This window comes from Ochotona princeps, chromosome 4, assembly GCF_030435755.1.
Source record: "Ochotona princeps isolate mOchPri1 chromosome 4, mOchPri1.hap1, whole genome shotgun sequence".
NCBI classification, from domain to species: domain Eukaryota; kingdom Metazoa; phylum Chordata; class Mammalia; order Lagomorpha; family Ochotonidae; genus Ochotona; species Ochotona princeps.
In genome coordinates this window covers 3,802,586-3,819,981 of record NC_080835.1, presented here as the reverse complement: position 1 = coordinate 3,819,981, position 17,396 = coordinate 3,802,586, and the positions used below count along the sequence as shown (strand labels likewise).

Below are 17,396 nucleotides of genomic sequence, written 5' to 3'. Positions count from 1 at the left end.
GGGACTAGAACCAGCACCCATATGGGATCCTGGTGTGTTCAAGGCGAGGACTTTAGCCACTATGCCATCTCGCCAGGCCCCAGACACCATAATTTAAAATGTTAGGAATATTGAATCTGTTATTTTATTTCTTTATTAAAAAGCTTTTGAGAGGGTCTGGCTCAATAGATAATTCCTCACCTTGCAAATGCCAGGGTCCCATATGGTGCAGGCTCATGTCCTGGCTGCTCCACTTCCCATCCATCTACTTGTGGGCTGGGAAAGCAGTTGAGGATGGCCCAAAGCCTTGGGACCCTGTAGCTGTGTGGGAGACCCGAAAGAAGCTCCTGGCTCCTGGTTTTGGATCAGTTCAGATCTCTCGTGCCGTGACCATTTGGGGAGTAAACTAGCAGATGGAAGACTTTTCTCTCTGACTCTTCTCTGTGTAAAATTTGATATGTGTTTCCAATAAAAATAATGAGGAAAAAATATGTGTGTATATACTATGGGGCAGATTTTGAAGGAGAGACCCTATGTGCTGTTTTTCTCCCCAGATGGCTGTGGTGGCTTGGGCTGGACTAGGCCGAAGGCAGGAATTTCTTTTGGGTCTCCTGCGTGGGTGGAGCGGCCCCAACAACTCAGGCCACCCTCTTGCTTCCTCGGGCCATCGACAGGGAGCAGGATGGGAAGTGAAACAGCTGGGACATGAGCTGGTGACCATGTAAGGTGCTGCTGTTGCTGATACAGTTTAGCCCACTTCACAATGCCACAAGTTTGAGCAAACATCTTTTAGATCCCTTTGCTTATAGCATTTTATTCTTTGCATTTTCAGTTTTGTGAATTAGGTGGATGTTTTTCTTGCTGTCGTTTCTCTGGGATCTCTTCTTTTTTGTGTAAATCACTTTCAGTTCCTTCATTGAGGTTGCTAATTACTTCTTCACTTAGTTTCTGTTGTCACATGTAACTACATGTATTTTGTATTTTTGTTGATTATTTTATTTTGAGAATCTTCATAGTTGATTAGGGCACAAAGGGTCAAGAGCTGCAGGAAAGTGGCTTAGACAATTGTTTCCACATTCTCTCTATCTCTTTTTTAATCTGTGTCTGGGGTAGAGGGAGGAGATGCAGGGAGAAGCCCCACCCGGCTTCCCACGCATCCCAGGTCCCCAATGTGGAGCATGCTCCGAGGGCCCTGCTCAAGTGGGTTTGATAGTTCAGCAGTTCTGAATTGCTGCCAGTCTCGCCATTTCAAGCACGATGAACTCTCTCCAGAATCCACTGGTTGACATAGTCCACTTCAGAGTCTCCGTTTGCCCAGATTGTCACTGCCAACACGCGGCTGTGGTAGAGGTCTCCGTCAAGGTCTCCCGTGTCTGGTAGCAACCCGGGTACTGAGCCTTCAATGACAAGGAGCTGAATTGGCAGCAAGGCTGTGCTGTTTCCTGGGCACTAGCATTTGGGGTACCTGTGTCCTCAGTCCTCCCGAGACACTCTGTGGAGAGGGAAGGACTGCCCTGATGGCGGATGGAGCTTGGTTTTCTTCCTACTTCCGCTGTGTTGCTAGAAAAGACTTAGAGTGGGGACAACTATGTTAGCAGTATGTTACCACAGTAAGGTGAACTTTGATCTTCTTCTATTACAGAAATTGTATCTGTCTAAAATCTTCCTGTAGACACAGTGTCACAGTGCTTAGCTTTGTCTGCAGATGACTGGTTGTGTATGCTGCAGCCTTGGCCTTGGCAGCCGATGGGGGAACCAGATAAGTGACAGTACAGAGTCACGAGTGGAGCTGCCTCTGTTCGGGTGTCTGTGAGAGCAGCAGAAGATGGGTACCCACAAGGAGCCCCACAGAGGCTTCATGGAGCCTGGCCATGGTGGCCGTCTGGGGAGTAAACCAGAAGGTGAAAGATTCTGTTTCTCCCTACCCCTGTAATTTTGCCTTTGATATACACTTTAAAAAAAAAAATCCTTTATTTTTATTGGAAAGTCAGATATACAGAGAGGAGGAAAGAGAGAGGAAGATCTCCCATCGATTCATTTCCCAAATGACCGCAACAGCCGGAGCTGTGCCTGTCTTAGGCCAGGAGCCTGGAGCTTCTTCCAGGGTCCGCTACCATGCTGGACCCTGAAATAAACTTTTAAAAATCTTTTTTTTTAAGGTTATTTTTTTTTTTTTAAGATTTATTTATTTTCATTACAAAGTCTGATGTACAGAGAGAAGGAGAGACAGAGAGGAAGGTCTTCCATCTGATATTTCACTCCCCAAGTGACCGCAACGGCTGCTGCGCGCCGATCCGAAGCCGAGAACCAGGAACCCCTTCTGGGTCTCCCACGCGGGTGCAGGGTCCCAAGGCTTTGGGCCATCCTCGACTGCTTTCCCAGGCCACAAGCAGGGAGCTGGATGGGAAGTGGAGCTGCCGGGATTAGACCCGGCGCCCATATGGGATCCCGGGTCTTTCAAGTCGAGGACTTTAGCCGCTAGGCCACGCCTTCGGGCCCTTAAGGTTATTCTTATTTTCTTTTTTTATTATTAATTATTTTAATTTTCGATGATTTTTACATAGTTGAGTAGGGTGATCAGGATCAAAGGCTACAGGCTTTTCCTTCTTGTATCTGGGGGAAGGAGAGAAATAAGAGGAGAAACCACACCCAGCCTCCCAAATGCTCTGCGCTTTGGGATGGACAGTAGCCAACTGACACCACCCCAGGGTCTCCAGTGTGGGGCATGCTTTGAGGGTCCTGCTCATGATGTTTCGATCGTTCAGCAGTTCTGAATTACTGCCAATCTTGACACTCCCAAGCACGATAAAATCTCTCCAGAATCCACTGGTTGAGATAGTCCACTTTAAAGTCTCTATTTGCCCAGATTTTCACTGCCGACATGTGGTTGGATTAGTTGATCAATTTGTTCTGTCCTCCGTCCTCTGTTATGGTGACAGATGTCTTCTGCAGGTTTAAGTGGACTGCCATATACTCCACATGCACCTGGATATGCTCTCCACTGCTCCGGCTGAGCCATTGAGGAGTCCCAACTCTGACACATGTACTCTATGGTCAGACCAGGGAACCTGCAATTCTCTCCATGGTTGCGGTTCTGAGTCCAGTGGTTTGGTTGGGTGGATTACCATAGAAACTTCATCTGAGTTGATCCCAGACCTGATTCTTGTGTGTGCATGCTAATACAAGGTCTGACACAGTCCATTTCCTCAATCAGCTTATGCATATGCTGGTGGTTGCCATTGCTGGGTTAGTTCTGTTTCCAGCCCTGTCTTCTACATGTACCAATGGGTGTTGGAGTGCAACCTGATCCTGCCTACCACACACCCGGCCTTCACACAAACCAGCGGGAGCTGCAGCCTAGCTCAGCGACCCACAATAATCCTCCCTAGCCCCATCCCCCGCACTGGTTCTCTTGCTTGCTAGTATGTACAGCAGACTGGTCCAGTCTATCCGACATCCCATTTAGCTCTCATACATGTCAGTGGGCATTGAAGCCTAGTTCAGCCCAACCAGCCAACTGGTGTGCCCACTGTTTCTCTAATGGGCCTACTCCCACTTCTAGGTCTTGGACTCTCTAGGTGGTTCTGCAGTTTAACTTGACAGAATTAGCCTCCCCATGCCAGCATCTGCCACCTGATGCTGTAGCAAAGCCCCACCAACCCTCACCCACTCTGATTTATGCTTGCACCAGTAGGAATAGTCAACCCAGCCTGGCTTTTCCCTGATCCAGGCCACATGTGGCCCACAGGTGTTGTAGCCCTACTTTGTCTGGTCTGCCCCCATCCTGGCTCATGCTTTCCAGTGGGTATTGTGGTCTGGCAATCCACATCCCCGCTACTAGCCTCTCCCCTCTCCCCTCTCACCCCCACCCCCAGGTCTCACGTGTACTGGTTGGGTACTGCAGCATGGCCTGTCTCTCCTTGGTATATGCCAGTTGGTGCTGTAGCCTGGGTGGGCCCGACCCACCCCCAGTTCCAACTCATGCTGGTGAGGGCTAAAGCCTAGCTCAGCCCATCTAGCCCCCAGTCCTGGCCCTCATGTGAACTGGCTTATGTTGTGATCCAACCCGGCCTGACCCACACTCCATTGTGGTGCTCGGAATCATCCGTAGGTGATAGGAACTGGCCCAGCCTGGTTCGCCCCGACTTCGGCCAAATGTATGCCGCTGGGTACCATTCCCTGGCCTGGTCTGGGTTGCTCCATGTCGTGATTCTATCACTCACCTAGAGGGACTGTGTGCTCACAGAAGAGTTCCCCAAGCTCCTCCATCAGAAGCTCTCCCATTGCCAGGTCTCGCACACAGTGGTGGGTCCATGGACCAGCCCTGGTTAGTCCCCCTCTTGCCCTATAAGGAACAGTGGCCTTTCCTGACTGGCCTTCACCCATTTTGGCTTTTACTTTTGGGTGTTACAGCCCAGCCAAGCCTGGTTCACATCCAGACACAGCTCACACGTGGCTCAGAAGGGGCAGAGACCTAGCCTAGCCTGTCCTATACCTACCTTGGTTCTTTTGAGCACCAGTGGGTGCTGGAGTCTAGCCCAGTCTAGTGTACCCCAGATACAGTCCACACTTGTGCCAAGGCACCCTGCAGCCATGTGCAGACTACACAACAGCCCCCACCCTGGCCTTTACACTCACCAGTGGGAACCACAACCCAGACAGGACATTTTTTTGCTCTCCAGCCAGGCCTGTTCCCTGCCATAGATCTTGTGTGTGGCAGTGGTTGCTCTGACCCAGCTTGGCATAGCCCCTCCACTGTCTTGGCCTTTGCCTTTGGGTGCTGTAGCCTGGCCTGACTCAGCCGGCCCCCAGTCCCAACTCCCACTGCTGGGTGCTGCCACCCGGCCTTGCTCAGTCTGCTCCCATCCCTAGCTCTGTCCTACCGTTACGTGTGACAGCCTAGCCCAGCAAGATTGTGCTCCAGTCTGGTTTCTGCACTTGCCAGTGGACTAAGCTTTGCCCAACCCTGCCTGTTCTGCCCCCTTTCAACACCAACCCACGTATTTGGCATCACTTGGAGCTACCTTGCCCAGGCTGCCCAACATCCAGGCCTGGGCCACGTGCTCACCAGCAGGAGCTGTGGCCCACCAGGGGAGTTTCCCAAGTTCCCCCGTTAGACCCACTCCCAGACCCAGATCTCGCGCATGCTATATCTTTGCCCGGCATAGTCTACTCCTCCCTCTTGGCCTTGTATGAACTGGTGAAGGTTGCTTCCTGGCCTGCTTCCCACCCTGTTTTACGATGCACGTGTGGGTGCTGCAGCTTGGACCTCCCAGACTATTCTTGGTCCCTGTACCTGTGAGTGTTGGCAGGTTCCATGGTCATGCCTAGCTCAGCACATCACTGCCCCAACCAGTGGGACTTGTATTTCCACAGGGTTTGGCCCACAGATTTCCCACAGAATCTACCCCCGGACCTGGTTCTCTTGTGCGCTGGTTAGTGTCATGGCCCTGCCTAATGTGATCCATACACTGTTCCAACATTCAGTTAGGTGCTGAGATCTAGTCCTGCTAACCAGGCCCCCAGCTCTAGTTTTCGCGTAGACTAGTGTGTGGTGGTCAGTAATGTTCAGTAAGCACAACTCCAGATTTCCACGTGGGCTGATGCTCGAGTTTGACCAACACACATCTTATAGTCTCCTCCCTCCAGACTACCAGGTCTCAGTCCCCTCACGTACCTGCAACTACAATGGCCCTATTGTTGAGTGTCCCTCAGGATTCATTCCTCATCTGCGTGTACTGTGGCCTTATCCATGGATGTCCCTAGGCAATAATTCAGACTCTGGAGCTCACTCTGGCCAAGTGTAAGCTCAGGACCCTCCCCCTGCCTAGCAGAGATGGATGGAGAGCTAGGATCCCCAGCAGGAAGCCTGGACCAGCACAGGTAGCCCCAGCCACAGCCAGGTAGGGATGGTCAGATACGGAGGAAGGTGGGTGCTGTGTCTGCTTGAGCGGGGAGGAGGAGAGTGATGGGAGAGGTTACTCCTTGTTGTACAACTACATCAGCACCCAAGGATAGGGGACGGTCCTTTGATGACACCATAGAGAACCCAGTGTGGGGAAGAGTGTTCCCAGGGTGTTACTTGAGTGTTTTATTTTTTTTCCTGGAGCTTTATTTTAATTTTACATGAGAAGCAAAAAGAGATGATTGCACTGAAAAATGACATCAAAAATTGTACATCAGGAAAGTATAATGAGATCTCCATGGTTTAGTCTCTTTTTGATACTTCCTCCACACTCTGCGTTCTCAGAAGGAAATTCATGAGCTTTAATACCTGCCGGGATTAGAACCGGTGCCCGTAAGGGATCCGGGTGCTTTCAAGGGGAGGACTTTAGCTGCTCGGCCACCACGCTGGGCCCAAGTACTGAGCATCTTGAAGAGTTCATCTTTAGTGATATCAGGTAAAATATAGCCATACTTCCTGGTGAGTTCAAGTCTTGCTTCAGGGAATTTGGCAGGATCCGCAGGGTAACCATGGTTGTTGGCATCTGTGTAGTAAGGCACCAGTGCTTCGGGTGGAAGCATCTGCTTGGGAATGGGTTGTCCACGCAGACAGAATGGAAGAGGCTTGCAGAGGATTTCCAGCCTCCTCGGGTCAGAAGGCTGTCGTGGCAACACCTCTGTTTTTATCAATTGCAGCAATGGCCAGTTCTGAAGCCATCTGCACTTCAATATTTACTTTTCTCTTGAAGATATTGACACCCTCCTCTACTAGCTGGACAGCATAATCCCTTTTAAGTGGCCGGATGGTCACACCTCTCCCATTGATAAGCTGTGTTAAGTCAGTAAGTTGTATAGGGTCTACTTGTCCCAAATCTAAAGATATTGCAGTTTCTTGAGACTCAGAGGCCAACACTGGCGTCTGAAGCTGTGTCCTTCGTTAAACCTGTACTTTGGGATGTAAAACAGTCCCTCTCAAAGCCCAGTAGGGGCCGAGTTTCCCTCTACTGTTCTCCTTTATGGCCCCTGCCACATTTTCTACCTCTTCTCTGACCTGTGGACCCATGCGCTGGCTTCCTGGAGCTGGGATTGGGCTTTAAGTTGGCCAGGCTCACATGTGGCAAAGTCTGGATCAGGTCCAGGGCCTAGCGGCCTGGACTGGACCTGCCATGGCTGCCGGGCTGAGAACATCCAAGGGGGTCCCGAGCCGTCAAGACTCTGGTTTTGATAGTTCTGAACAGTTGTTGACATTGTTGCTCCAGGATTGATAAAAATCTTTCCAGGATCTGTTAGCTGACCAAGTCCACCTTAATTCATCTACATACCCAAGAATGTGCTGCAAAGCTTGTCCAGGAGAATTGTTCAACCTGTCCTACTATTCATCCTCTGATGTGGTAGTCGGCGTCCCCTGCTGGCCTTGATGAGCTGGCTCTCATGTGCAGCTGAGGAGGCCCAGTCCCGATACATGCACTCCTAGGTCAGCCCACATATGTTGTGTTGTTCCCTGTGGCTGGAGTTTGGGTTCAACAGTGTGATTAGGGAATCCTCCAAGAAGCTGCTCCTTGTGTGACCTGACTTGTGTGCGCCAGCAGTGCGGGTCAAGTCTGTTCCCTCGCCTGCACATCCAGTGAACATAGCAGCGGATGCAGCTGCCTGGTCAGTTCTGCTCCAACCCCATCTCTTACTCCTGTTTTCTGGGGTGTACGTTAACAGGAAACTGGAATCGGGAGATGGCACTCAGACAAGTCTAGGTACCCTGATGTGGTGACTGAGAAGTCCAGTTGCTCAGCCTCATAGGGAGCTTCTGGGGAAGGGTTTTGTTGTTTTTCTTTGCTTTAGTTTTGCTTAAGTAGTCATTTTCTCTCAAGCATTCCGTCATCTTCTTGGTGATAGCTATAGAGATGGCTATAGATACTGTCTATAAAGACAAAGCTGTCTTGTTGGAATTCCTGTGATCTTCCAGTGTTTGTGTGTCGGGGAGGTGGTCATATTATTTATATGAAAGGCAGAATTATATATAGCAGGAGAGACAGTGAGTGATCTTCCATCCATGAGTTCCCTCCCCCAAAAGGCAGCAAAAGCCAAAGCTGAACCAGCCCAAAGCAGGAGCCTGGAACTCCATCTGGTCTCTCATGTGGGTGGCGTGGGCCCAGGCCCTGTGGCTGCTTTCCCAGGTGCATCAGCAGGCTGCTGGATCGAAGTGGAGCAGTCAGGACTTGAACCAGTGCTCTGATGTGGGATGCTAGTGTTGCAGGAAGTTTCCTTCCTTCCTTCCTTCCTTCCTTCCTTCCTTCCTTCCTTCCTTCCTTCCTTCCTTCTTTCCTTCCTTCCTTCCTTCCAGATTTATTTATTTTTATAGGAAAGGTAGATTTACAGAGAGAAAGAGACAGATTCAAAAGTCTTTCCTTTGCTGCTTCACTCCAAGATTCCACAACAGCTGGATCTAAGCCGATCTGAAGCCAGAAGCCAGTAGTTTCCTCCGGGTCTCCCACGCTGGTGTCCATATGGTATCCCGGTGCATACAGAGTGAGGATTCGGCCACTAAGCCAATGCATGGCGTCCTGTAGGCATCATCTTATGCAGCTCTGCCACCTGCTGCCCCTGGTAGTGTTTTTCCTAAATGGAAAGTGTTCTTTGCACTGTTTACCTCACTGGAAGTTGGTCTAACTTGTTCCAGATGGGGCTCAGTGTGATGGCGCAGTGGTTCCTTGCAAACATTGTGATCCTGTGTGGGCACCGACTTGTGTCCTAGCTGCTCCACTTCCCATCCGGCTCCCTGCCTGTGGCTTGGGTAGGCAGTGGAGGATGGTCCAAAACCTTGGGACCCTGTGCCAGCGTGGGAGACCCAGAGGCGGCTCCTGGCTCCTGGCTGTGAATCAGCTCAGCTTCGGCTTTTGTGACCACTTGGGGAGTGAACCAGCACACAGAGGATCTTTCTCTGTGAATCTGTCTTTCCAATAAAGTAAATTAAAAAACAAAACAGCAAAAAAACTTGTTTTAGAAGAGACTGTTCTGTTGTGTCAGTCCTTTGTAAGTATGTGTGCTTGTGTGAATGAATGTGTTAGGTAGTTGCCACGGTGTACACACGGGACGGCCCGGGCACCTAGGGAGAGTTGCCCTCATACAGCGGCAGCAGGTGGCCTTGGCTCCCCAGAAAGGACTGCTCTGAATAGCTGCTTGACTCAAACTTGTGGTGCATGGACATGTAGCTTTGCTGTTGTTGGGGTGGGGAGTGTTGTGGGAGGATGGGAGGAAGATATGGAAGTGTCTAGAAGAGCCACCTGTCAGCCCACTACCTGGTCTCTTTCCTGGTTGTGCCAGAGGCTGAGTGGGATTAAAATGGACCTGTGCGTGGGGAGGAGACCGGAGCGGATTGTTGTATGCTGGAATGTAAACGGAGCAGGACTAGAAGGTCTGGGTTAGCATCAGGTTAGGGAGGGTTCTATTTTATAGCACAGAGGGACTTAGGGTAGTTATCCCAGAGTGAAGTTGGAATTTAGACAGGTTAACTGGCTTGTCAGCTGCTCACCACTCACGGCTGTGCGGGAGTACGTCTGATACCTGGGAAGGTCTCTCCTTTGGCCCTTCTGCTTTTTTGTTGTTTATTTCATAAGGCTAATGCTTAGATCAATTTTACTTTTCTGTTTCTTCATTTATTAAAAAAATTCCATTATACCTCCTCATTCTCATACGGTGATTAACTTACCTATGAGAAACTATATGTTAAAATGAAGAAATTATGCAGTGGTTCTCAAAGGATATCTTTTGGTGTATTATTTTTTAAATTATAAATATACAAAACAAAATTTTCCCTTTTTTTAATATTTATTTTTATTGGAAAGTCAGATATACAGAGGAGGAAAGACAGAGAGGAAGATCTTCTGTCCACTAATTCACTCCCAGAGTGACTGCAGTGGCCAGAAATGCGCTGATCTGCAGCCAGGAGCCAGGAGCCTCCACCAGGTCTCCCATGAGGGTGCAGGGTCCCAAGGCTTTGGGCTGTCCTCAACTGCCTTCCCAGGCCACAAGCAGGGAGCTAGATGGGAAGTGGAGCTGCCGGGATTAGAACCAGCGGCCACATGGGATCAAGGCGAGGACCCTAGCCACTATGCCACGCTGCCAAGCCCGGGGATACTATTTCTTAAAGACTTCCATGGAATTTTCTTGGCCTAGTTTGAAAATCCAACTAAGGGTTTATATTTATTCCATTCATTTATGTCTCTATGCTAGTACCACATTTTCTTCATTATTCTAGCTTTTTAATAGATTTTTAAATAGGGAAGTGTAAACACACACAGGGAAGTTTTGGAAGAGAGTCATTTGGTGGGCAGACCTCATGTATCCACTGGGTCACGTCCCATGACTGGCAGCTGGTCCTGGGCCAGCCTCTGCCTGGTGGGCTCCCCAGTGTGACCCCAGGTCCCGGCCCCTGTGCGCCGTGGCCATCCTCAGCGTTCCTGGGCAGCAGGAGCACAAGTGGGGGGTAGCACTGCAGGGGCAGCCTAGCCTGCTGTTCCTTGTCCACGGAGCTAACAGGAAGAGAGAGAAGAGAGTCTTCTGTCCACTGGTTTAGTTCCCGGAAGACCACAATGGCCAGTCCTGGGCTTAACCGAAGACCACAGCCAGGAGCCAGGAGCATCATCCTGGTCTCCGCCACGAGTGATAGACGCTCAGATGCTTGGGCCTCTTGTACTGCTGTCCTGGACTAATAGCAGGGAGTTGGACAGGAAGTGGAATAGCTGGAACATGAGTTGGCGCCCATATGGTATGTTGGCATCGTAGGAAGAAGCATAGCCCACTACACCACAACGCAGGCTCCTGATTTTTTATTTTTCTAGTTACTGTACAGGCCTTCACTTTCTGAGAGAACAGTCTCTGATATCTCACTAGGTGTTTACAGTAGCAGCTCTGAATAACTAATACCGAACTTTAAATTCTGGGATTTATTTTCTGGCATATACGAAGGTAGGGCTACTTTAAAAAAGAAAAGATTTATTTAATTTGAAAGGCACAGTTACAATACAGAAGGAGAGTTAGAGGCTCTTCCGTCTGCTGGTCACTTGCCAAATGATCGTGACAGCCAGAGCTGGACTGGTCCAAAGCCAGGAGCCAGGAGCTGCTTCGGGCTTCCCACCTGGGTGCAGGGAGCCAAGGCTTGCTGCTGCTTTCCTAGGCTGGTAGCAGGTTCTGGATTGGAAGTGGTAGAGCTGCTTCACCCCTGCCTGTTCCCAGTTGTCCATTGCCTACATATTAAAGCTATATAAGCAAATCTTAACAATGTAGATTACATTATGACAGTAAATTGGCTGCATAAGAGAAATTTTAAAATAGTTTATGAGATAGAATTCATTGTAAAATTTGCTGGTTAAAAATGTGTAATTCAGGGCCTGGCGCGGTAGCCCAGCGGCTGGAGTCCTTGTCTTGTCCTTGCACACGCCAGGATCCCATGTGGGCCCCAGTTCTAGTCCCAGCGGCCCCTCTTCCTCTCCAGCTCCCTGCTTGTGGCCGGGAAAGCAGCCAAGGACCGCTCAAAGCCTCAGGACCCTGTGCCCACGTGGGGGTCCGGGAGGGCTCCTGCCTCCTGGCTTCAGATCAGCGCAGCTCCGGTTGTTGCGGCTGCTTGGGGGGGTGAATCATCAGATGGAAGATCTTCCTCTCTCCTCTGTAACTGACTTTCCAATGAAAATAAATGATCTTAAAAAAAATATGCAGTTCCGTGGGATTTTCTTTTTTAGTGTGTCCACGGAGTTGTGCGCACATTGACACTGTGAGGTGCTAGATTCTACTTCTGAATGGAATCTGTGCCGTTCTCAGCCCTTGTCGCCACTCCCTTGTACTGCCCTCCACTGCCCGTCTGCTGCCTGGATGGACTGGGGCTTTCCTGGGCACTTTGTGTAAGTGAAATCCTACAGTCTGTGATTTAAGATTTATTTATTTTTATTGGAAAGTGAGATACATCGAGAGGAGGAGAGACAGAGAGGAAGATCTTCGTCCAATGATTCACTCCCCAAGTGAGCGCAACAACAGCTGGTGAGGCACTGATCCGAAGCCAGGAGCCAAGAACTGCCTTCAGGTCTCCCACACGGATGCAGGGTCCCAAAGCATTGGGCCATCCTCGGCTGTTTTCACAGGCCACAGGCAGGGAGCTGGATGGGAAGTGGGGTTGCCGGAATTGGAACTGGTGCCCATATGGGACCCCAGTGCATTCAAGGCGAGGACTTTAGCCGTTAGGCTACCACGCTGGGCCCTAGCCCGTGATTTGTGCTTGTCTCTCACTGGGCACTGTGTTTCAGGCCCTCATTCCTTGTGTGATCTGTGTCTGTTAGATACTTCCGTCACGCTTTGTGAATTGCTTCACCAGTTGGCTGTCGTTGGGGTGGTTGGTACCTCTGGGCTGTTAGGATAATGCTAATGTGAACTTGTGTCTGTGCAGTCAGGGTTACAATCCAGGGCATGTGGTTCCTGTTTCTCAATCTGTACTTAGGAGTGAGTCAGCTGGGTCATTGGATTTTTCGGGAGTTTCAGGATTCTTTGCCAGGTGGCCCCTGTTTAGCATCACCACCGGCAGCATATGAACACGGTTTCCGGGTTCTGCACACTCAGCCGGCGCTTGGGACGTGTGCCTTTCCCCAGCAGGCAGCGGGGACATGGGGCATCTTTGCAGGTGCTCACTGGTCATTTGTCCATCTTGAAAAGGTATGTCATCTTTAAAGCTGACTCGGGATTGTCGGCTCTGGAATGCTGTTGTGTAGATTATTGTTCTGCCTTTTGCTGAGACGGAGGTGTTTGTGTCTAGCAGTTCATGTTGTAGTGTATTCCTTTTTTTTTTAAAGATTTATTTTATTTTATTTTTTTTTATTACAAAGTCAGATACACTGAGAGGAGGAGAGATAGAGAGGAAGTGGAACTGCCGGGACTAGAACCAGCGGCCATATGGGATCAAGGCGAGGACCTTAGCCACTAGGCCATGCTGCCAAGCCCTTGTAGTGTATTCCTGAGGCTGTCTGACAAAAGCTCGTGCTACATTCATGTCTCCCCCATGAAAAAACAAAGGAGTTACGCAAGGCACGTGCCGGTGTCCTGGGCACGTGTGGAATGGGGCTCAGAGGGTCAGTTCATTTTCATTTCAAATTTTTTGAAATCCTTGCTGAGTGATCTTTAAAGCGTCGTATAAAAGCCATGTTTGGGTTTCAAGAAATTTTACACCAAAATGAACTTTTTTTTATTACATTGCATTATGTGACACAGTTTTATAGGTACTAGGATTCCCCCCACCCCTCTCCAAATCCCACCCCATGGTGGATTCCTCCACCTTGTTGCGTTACCACAGTTCAAGCTCACATGAGATTCTTTCATTGTAAGCATATACCAAGCATAGAGTCCAGCATCTTATTGTCTAGATAAGTTCAATGGCTTTTTGGGGAGACCATCTCTGGTCTGAAGGTAGAGCCGGCCGAGTATCATCCCGATCAATCACAAGCCCCCACATAACACCAGCAACAATTTATAACGTTATGGAATTAGTGGACATAGTATTGAGTAACCAATATGTTAAAAAAAAAAAAGCAAGTTCTTAACCACATCCTGTGACTTCATTGACAATCCGATTTTAGTTTATATACACCCGGGTCCTATACACCATAAAATGGCTATAGATTATTACTTAGTTGTCTCGTGTCTATTTTCAGTGTAGTATTTAGCTTTTTATAGCGTCAAAGCATAGTTTTGGTGAACCTGGCTTTTTTTTTTTTTTTTTTTTTTTTTTTTGGGACGTCTAGACTGGCTTATAACTAACAAGACATATGTCAACAGTTTAGGTGCAGAACAGTTTTATGGAGGGGTGTGCAGAGAAATCTTCATTGTCCTAGTGGGGAGTAGCTGATCTTTGTGTCCCACCCAGTGAGCTATAACTGAGTCCACGCTGACCGCTTCCTGTCTGATGCTAGGCTCTCCTTGTTGTTGTTCTCTATCTACTCTAGATTTTTTGTTTGTTTGTTTCATTATTTGTTTGATTTGAGGGGTTTCCGGAGCGATCCTGATGGTCATTGCTAGAGAGTGGGTGGACCCAAAGTTGGAACCAAGCGAGGACCAGAGAGAGCTCCCCTCCCTAGTCCTGAAGGAGGTTTACTGTTCTTCTGTTTCTGTGGACTGCTCAGGGCTCCTGGCTGTTGTTCTGATGCCCTTGGATCATATAAAAGCCATGTTTGGATTTCAAAAAATTTTACACCAAAATGAACTTTTTAAAGCACCCTTTTGTTTTGTATCCTTGCTCAAAATGTCTTTAAAGCCAAGCTAAAATAGATACATGAAATATTTAGTGAACCCCGTTCAGACATATTTATTCTGATTTTGTCTCTAGGATGTAAGATCTAAGAAAAGTCAAATCCGCAAGTGGGGGACACATGGTTTATTAGAACTTTGCTGTATTTTTTGTATTCACCTGAGACTGTCAGGAGTTGCAGTTGGAAGGAAGAAAAGGTTTGTCATGTAGGACAGGGGCAGCTGATAAGTGGCAGCCCTTTGTGCGCTCAGGAAGCCCCCCTACCCAGGTGGCTCGGGGAGGCCCTACCCACGTGTCCCTCTTCCGCAGCGTGGGACCATGAGACGGCGCTACGAAGACGATGGCATCTCAGATGATGAAATTGAAGGGAAAAGAACTTTTGACTTGGAAGAAAAGCTCCATACCAACAAATACAACGCCAATTTTGTTACTTTTATGGAAGGCAAAGGTAAGTATAGTTTTGGTTCAGATTTGAAGTCCTAGATTCTGGCACCCGTGGGCCTGTCGTGTGGGCAGTGTCCCTGTTGGGGCTGCCTATGAGCGCACTGTGCAGGCGGCACTGTCCTTCCTGCGACCTCTTGGCTGGATTAGAAGCACGCTTTTGTTAAGATGGGAATTTGACGTTGTTTTCCCCTGACGGCCTATCCTTTCTCCCATCGCTGGGTTTGGGTGTAGTTAAAAATAGTTAACCAAAAAAAGCACATGATCTACCCACCCACCCTTAACAAGGTTCAAGTTGGTGTGTGCCATTTTCCCTTGATCCTTCCCAAACTAACAAGGATGTAGCATGTGTTATGATCAGAATTAATGTTTTTGTCTGCTAAAACAAGGTAATAATAATAATTTCTTCTTAGATTTTATATGGCGCTACTTCCTGTAGTTGAAGCTGTGCGTTTCCGCCTTCGCAGACTCCCTACAGCCCAGCCTCTACGCTTGCTCTGCCTACTGCATGCGTTGAAGTAGCAAGCATGCCTTGATTGGCAGAACACAGCTGTAGACGCAGAATTAAAACATTTTATTAACTCATTGCTTAGAGTCCCTTTTCTGGTTTTTGTGTCTTTTTCCCAGAAATACCTCATGTCCTTCTAATAACTGTTTTTTTGTGGCTACAGATTTTAATGTAGAGTATATCCAGCGTGGTGGCTTGAGAGACCCTCTAATTTTCAAGAATTCCGATGGACTTGGAATAAAGTAAGTGTTCTTGGCCTGGCTGGATGTAGCTGCAGAGTGACTGTTATAGTCTGACACAAGCCAGTAGGTAACTGAAAACAGTTCCCCCTGTATTTAGACAATATAGGAGTTTCTTGCTGTTGTTATACAAATGATTTGTGTTCCAGGTAAATGGGACAATATAGATGAACTGAAAAACAGAATAGCTCAAGTCTCCTTTTATCCACCTTTCTCAGATAATTATTGTAACCGTTTTGTTGTATTTTATTTTCCTGTTATGTATGTTAACGTATGACAAATTATTCTTAGAAAATAATTCTAAACCGGAGTGACGTTTGGATGTGATTGCGGGTTTCTCAGAACCTTCAGGAACTACTTTGATTGAAGAAATTGCACTTTCTGCTTCTACTTAGTGGTCTTTATTTTCTAGGATGCCAGATCCGGACTTCACTGTGAATGATGTCAAAATGTGTGTGGGTAAGTGCTGCCCGCCGCGCCCTCTGAGGCTCAGAGCGGCGACACAGACTGACGAGAACCTGAGGGGTGCCTGATGGGATATTCACTAGGACATTTCAATCTCTACCTGTTTTGTTGTCTGCCATTTTTATCATTGCATATCTGTCCATATCTCTGTGAGGAATGTGGCTTGTGGGGAAATCTGCCCATGAAACTAAGACTTGTATCTCTAAGCCGTGAAACTTTATTTTTCAGTACGTTAAGGGTGGTAGGAAATCCCCAGGGAATCCTTGCCAGGGCTCCATTTGGTAACTTGTCTAAGGCTTGAATTTCCTAACGTTGCGAAATAGATATATTAAAATTTCTCTTTAGTCCGTGACTAAATTCAGTATTTTTTAAAGTTTGGATTGTTTTTATTGGAAAGTCAGATATACAGAGAGAAGGATCTTCTGTTCGTTGATTTACTACTCCCCAAATGGTTGCAACGGCTGGAGTTGGGCGATCTGAATCTAGAAGCCTGGAGCCTCTTCCTGGTCTCCCACACAGGTGCAGGATCCAAGTTCATGGGCCATCCTTGACTACCCTCCCAGGCCACAAGCAGGGAGCTGGATGGAAAGTGGGGGCTACTGGAATGCTGGCGTGTGCAAAGCCAGGGCTTTAACCGCTAGGCTACTGCACCAGGCCCATTATTTTATTATGAATTACATTTGATTTTACTCGGCATTTTTGAAAAGAGCTGAAACTAGAAGGATCTAGTAAAGAAGACTGCTCCCTGTGGTTAGTGAAGCTCTGGCGTGGTCGTCTCTGCTTGGTGTTCATTGCCCCCAGGCTTCGGGGCGCATAGGTGGACTTCAGCTCAGGACAGCCTTTTGAAGCATGAAGCAGAGCGCTTTACTAAAGAATGAAGCTGAACTAAAGAAGGCTCCCAATACACAGGAACTGTGTCTTGCAGTGCTGGCTGTTGGCCACGTGAGGGCCCCTGTCAAGTCTCTGGGTGAACTCTCTATCCAAGAGGTGAGCACTGCAGAGAGCCCTGAACCAGTCTTTAACTCCTGTTGTTCATCTCCGTTCCCCTATTAGAGTCTAGCCATCTGCCCGTCACTGAGTGCTCCCTTAGACTTGCCACGGTCCCTAGGATATAGTAGATGTGTAGCAAGTCTGTTCAGTGATTAAAATGCTGACCTACCTAAGTCTTAGTATAACTACTTGACTACTTAGAATCCATCACTTGACTTTTTCTTTTAAGATTTTTATTTATCTTTATGGGAAAGGCAGATTTACAGAGAGAAGGAGGGAAAGAAAAATCTTCCGTCTGCTGGTTCGTTCCCAAAGTGGCCACAACAGAAAGAGCTGAGCCGATCTGAAGCCAGGAGCCAGGAGCTTCTTCTGTGTCTGCCGCGTTGATGCAGGGTCCCAAGGCTTGGGTCATCCCTGACACCCTCAAGCAGGAAGCTGGAAGGGAAGTGGGCTAGCCGGGACATGAAGCAGCGTCAGTATGGGATGCTAGCACTTCCGGGCGGAGGATTAGCCCCTTCAGCCATGGTGCCGACCCCTTGACTTTTTCTTCAAG

The 17,396-nt window shown here is 48.4% G+C and overlaps 1 protein-coding gene across 3 annotated transcripts in view; it reads left to right on the top strand.

The window, feature by feature from the left end:
* KDM2A (lysine demethylase 2A) overlaps positions 1–17,396 on the top strand; it is a 93,945-nt gene that overhangs the window by 21,596 nt on the left and 54,953 nt on the right. For 2 of the 3 annotated variants that reach the window (XM_004598198.2, XM_004598199.2), the window contains 3 exons: positions 14,510–14,648; positions 15,313–15,391; positions 15,801–15,847. In XM_004598198.2, coding sequence (XP_004598255.2) covers positions 14,510–14,648; positions 15,313–15,391; positions 15,801–15,847 — 265 coding nt within the window. Of the gene's footprint in view, positions 1–1,707; positions 1,881–6,618; positions 6,765–14,509; positions 14,649–15,312; positions 15,392–15,800; positions 15,848–17,396 lie in introns of those variants that run through there. The other variant, XM_058662749.1, reaches the window with a different exon arrangement.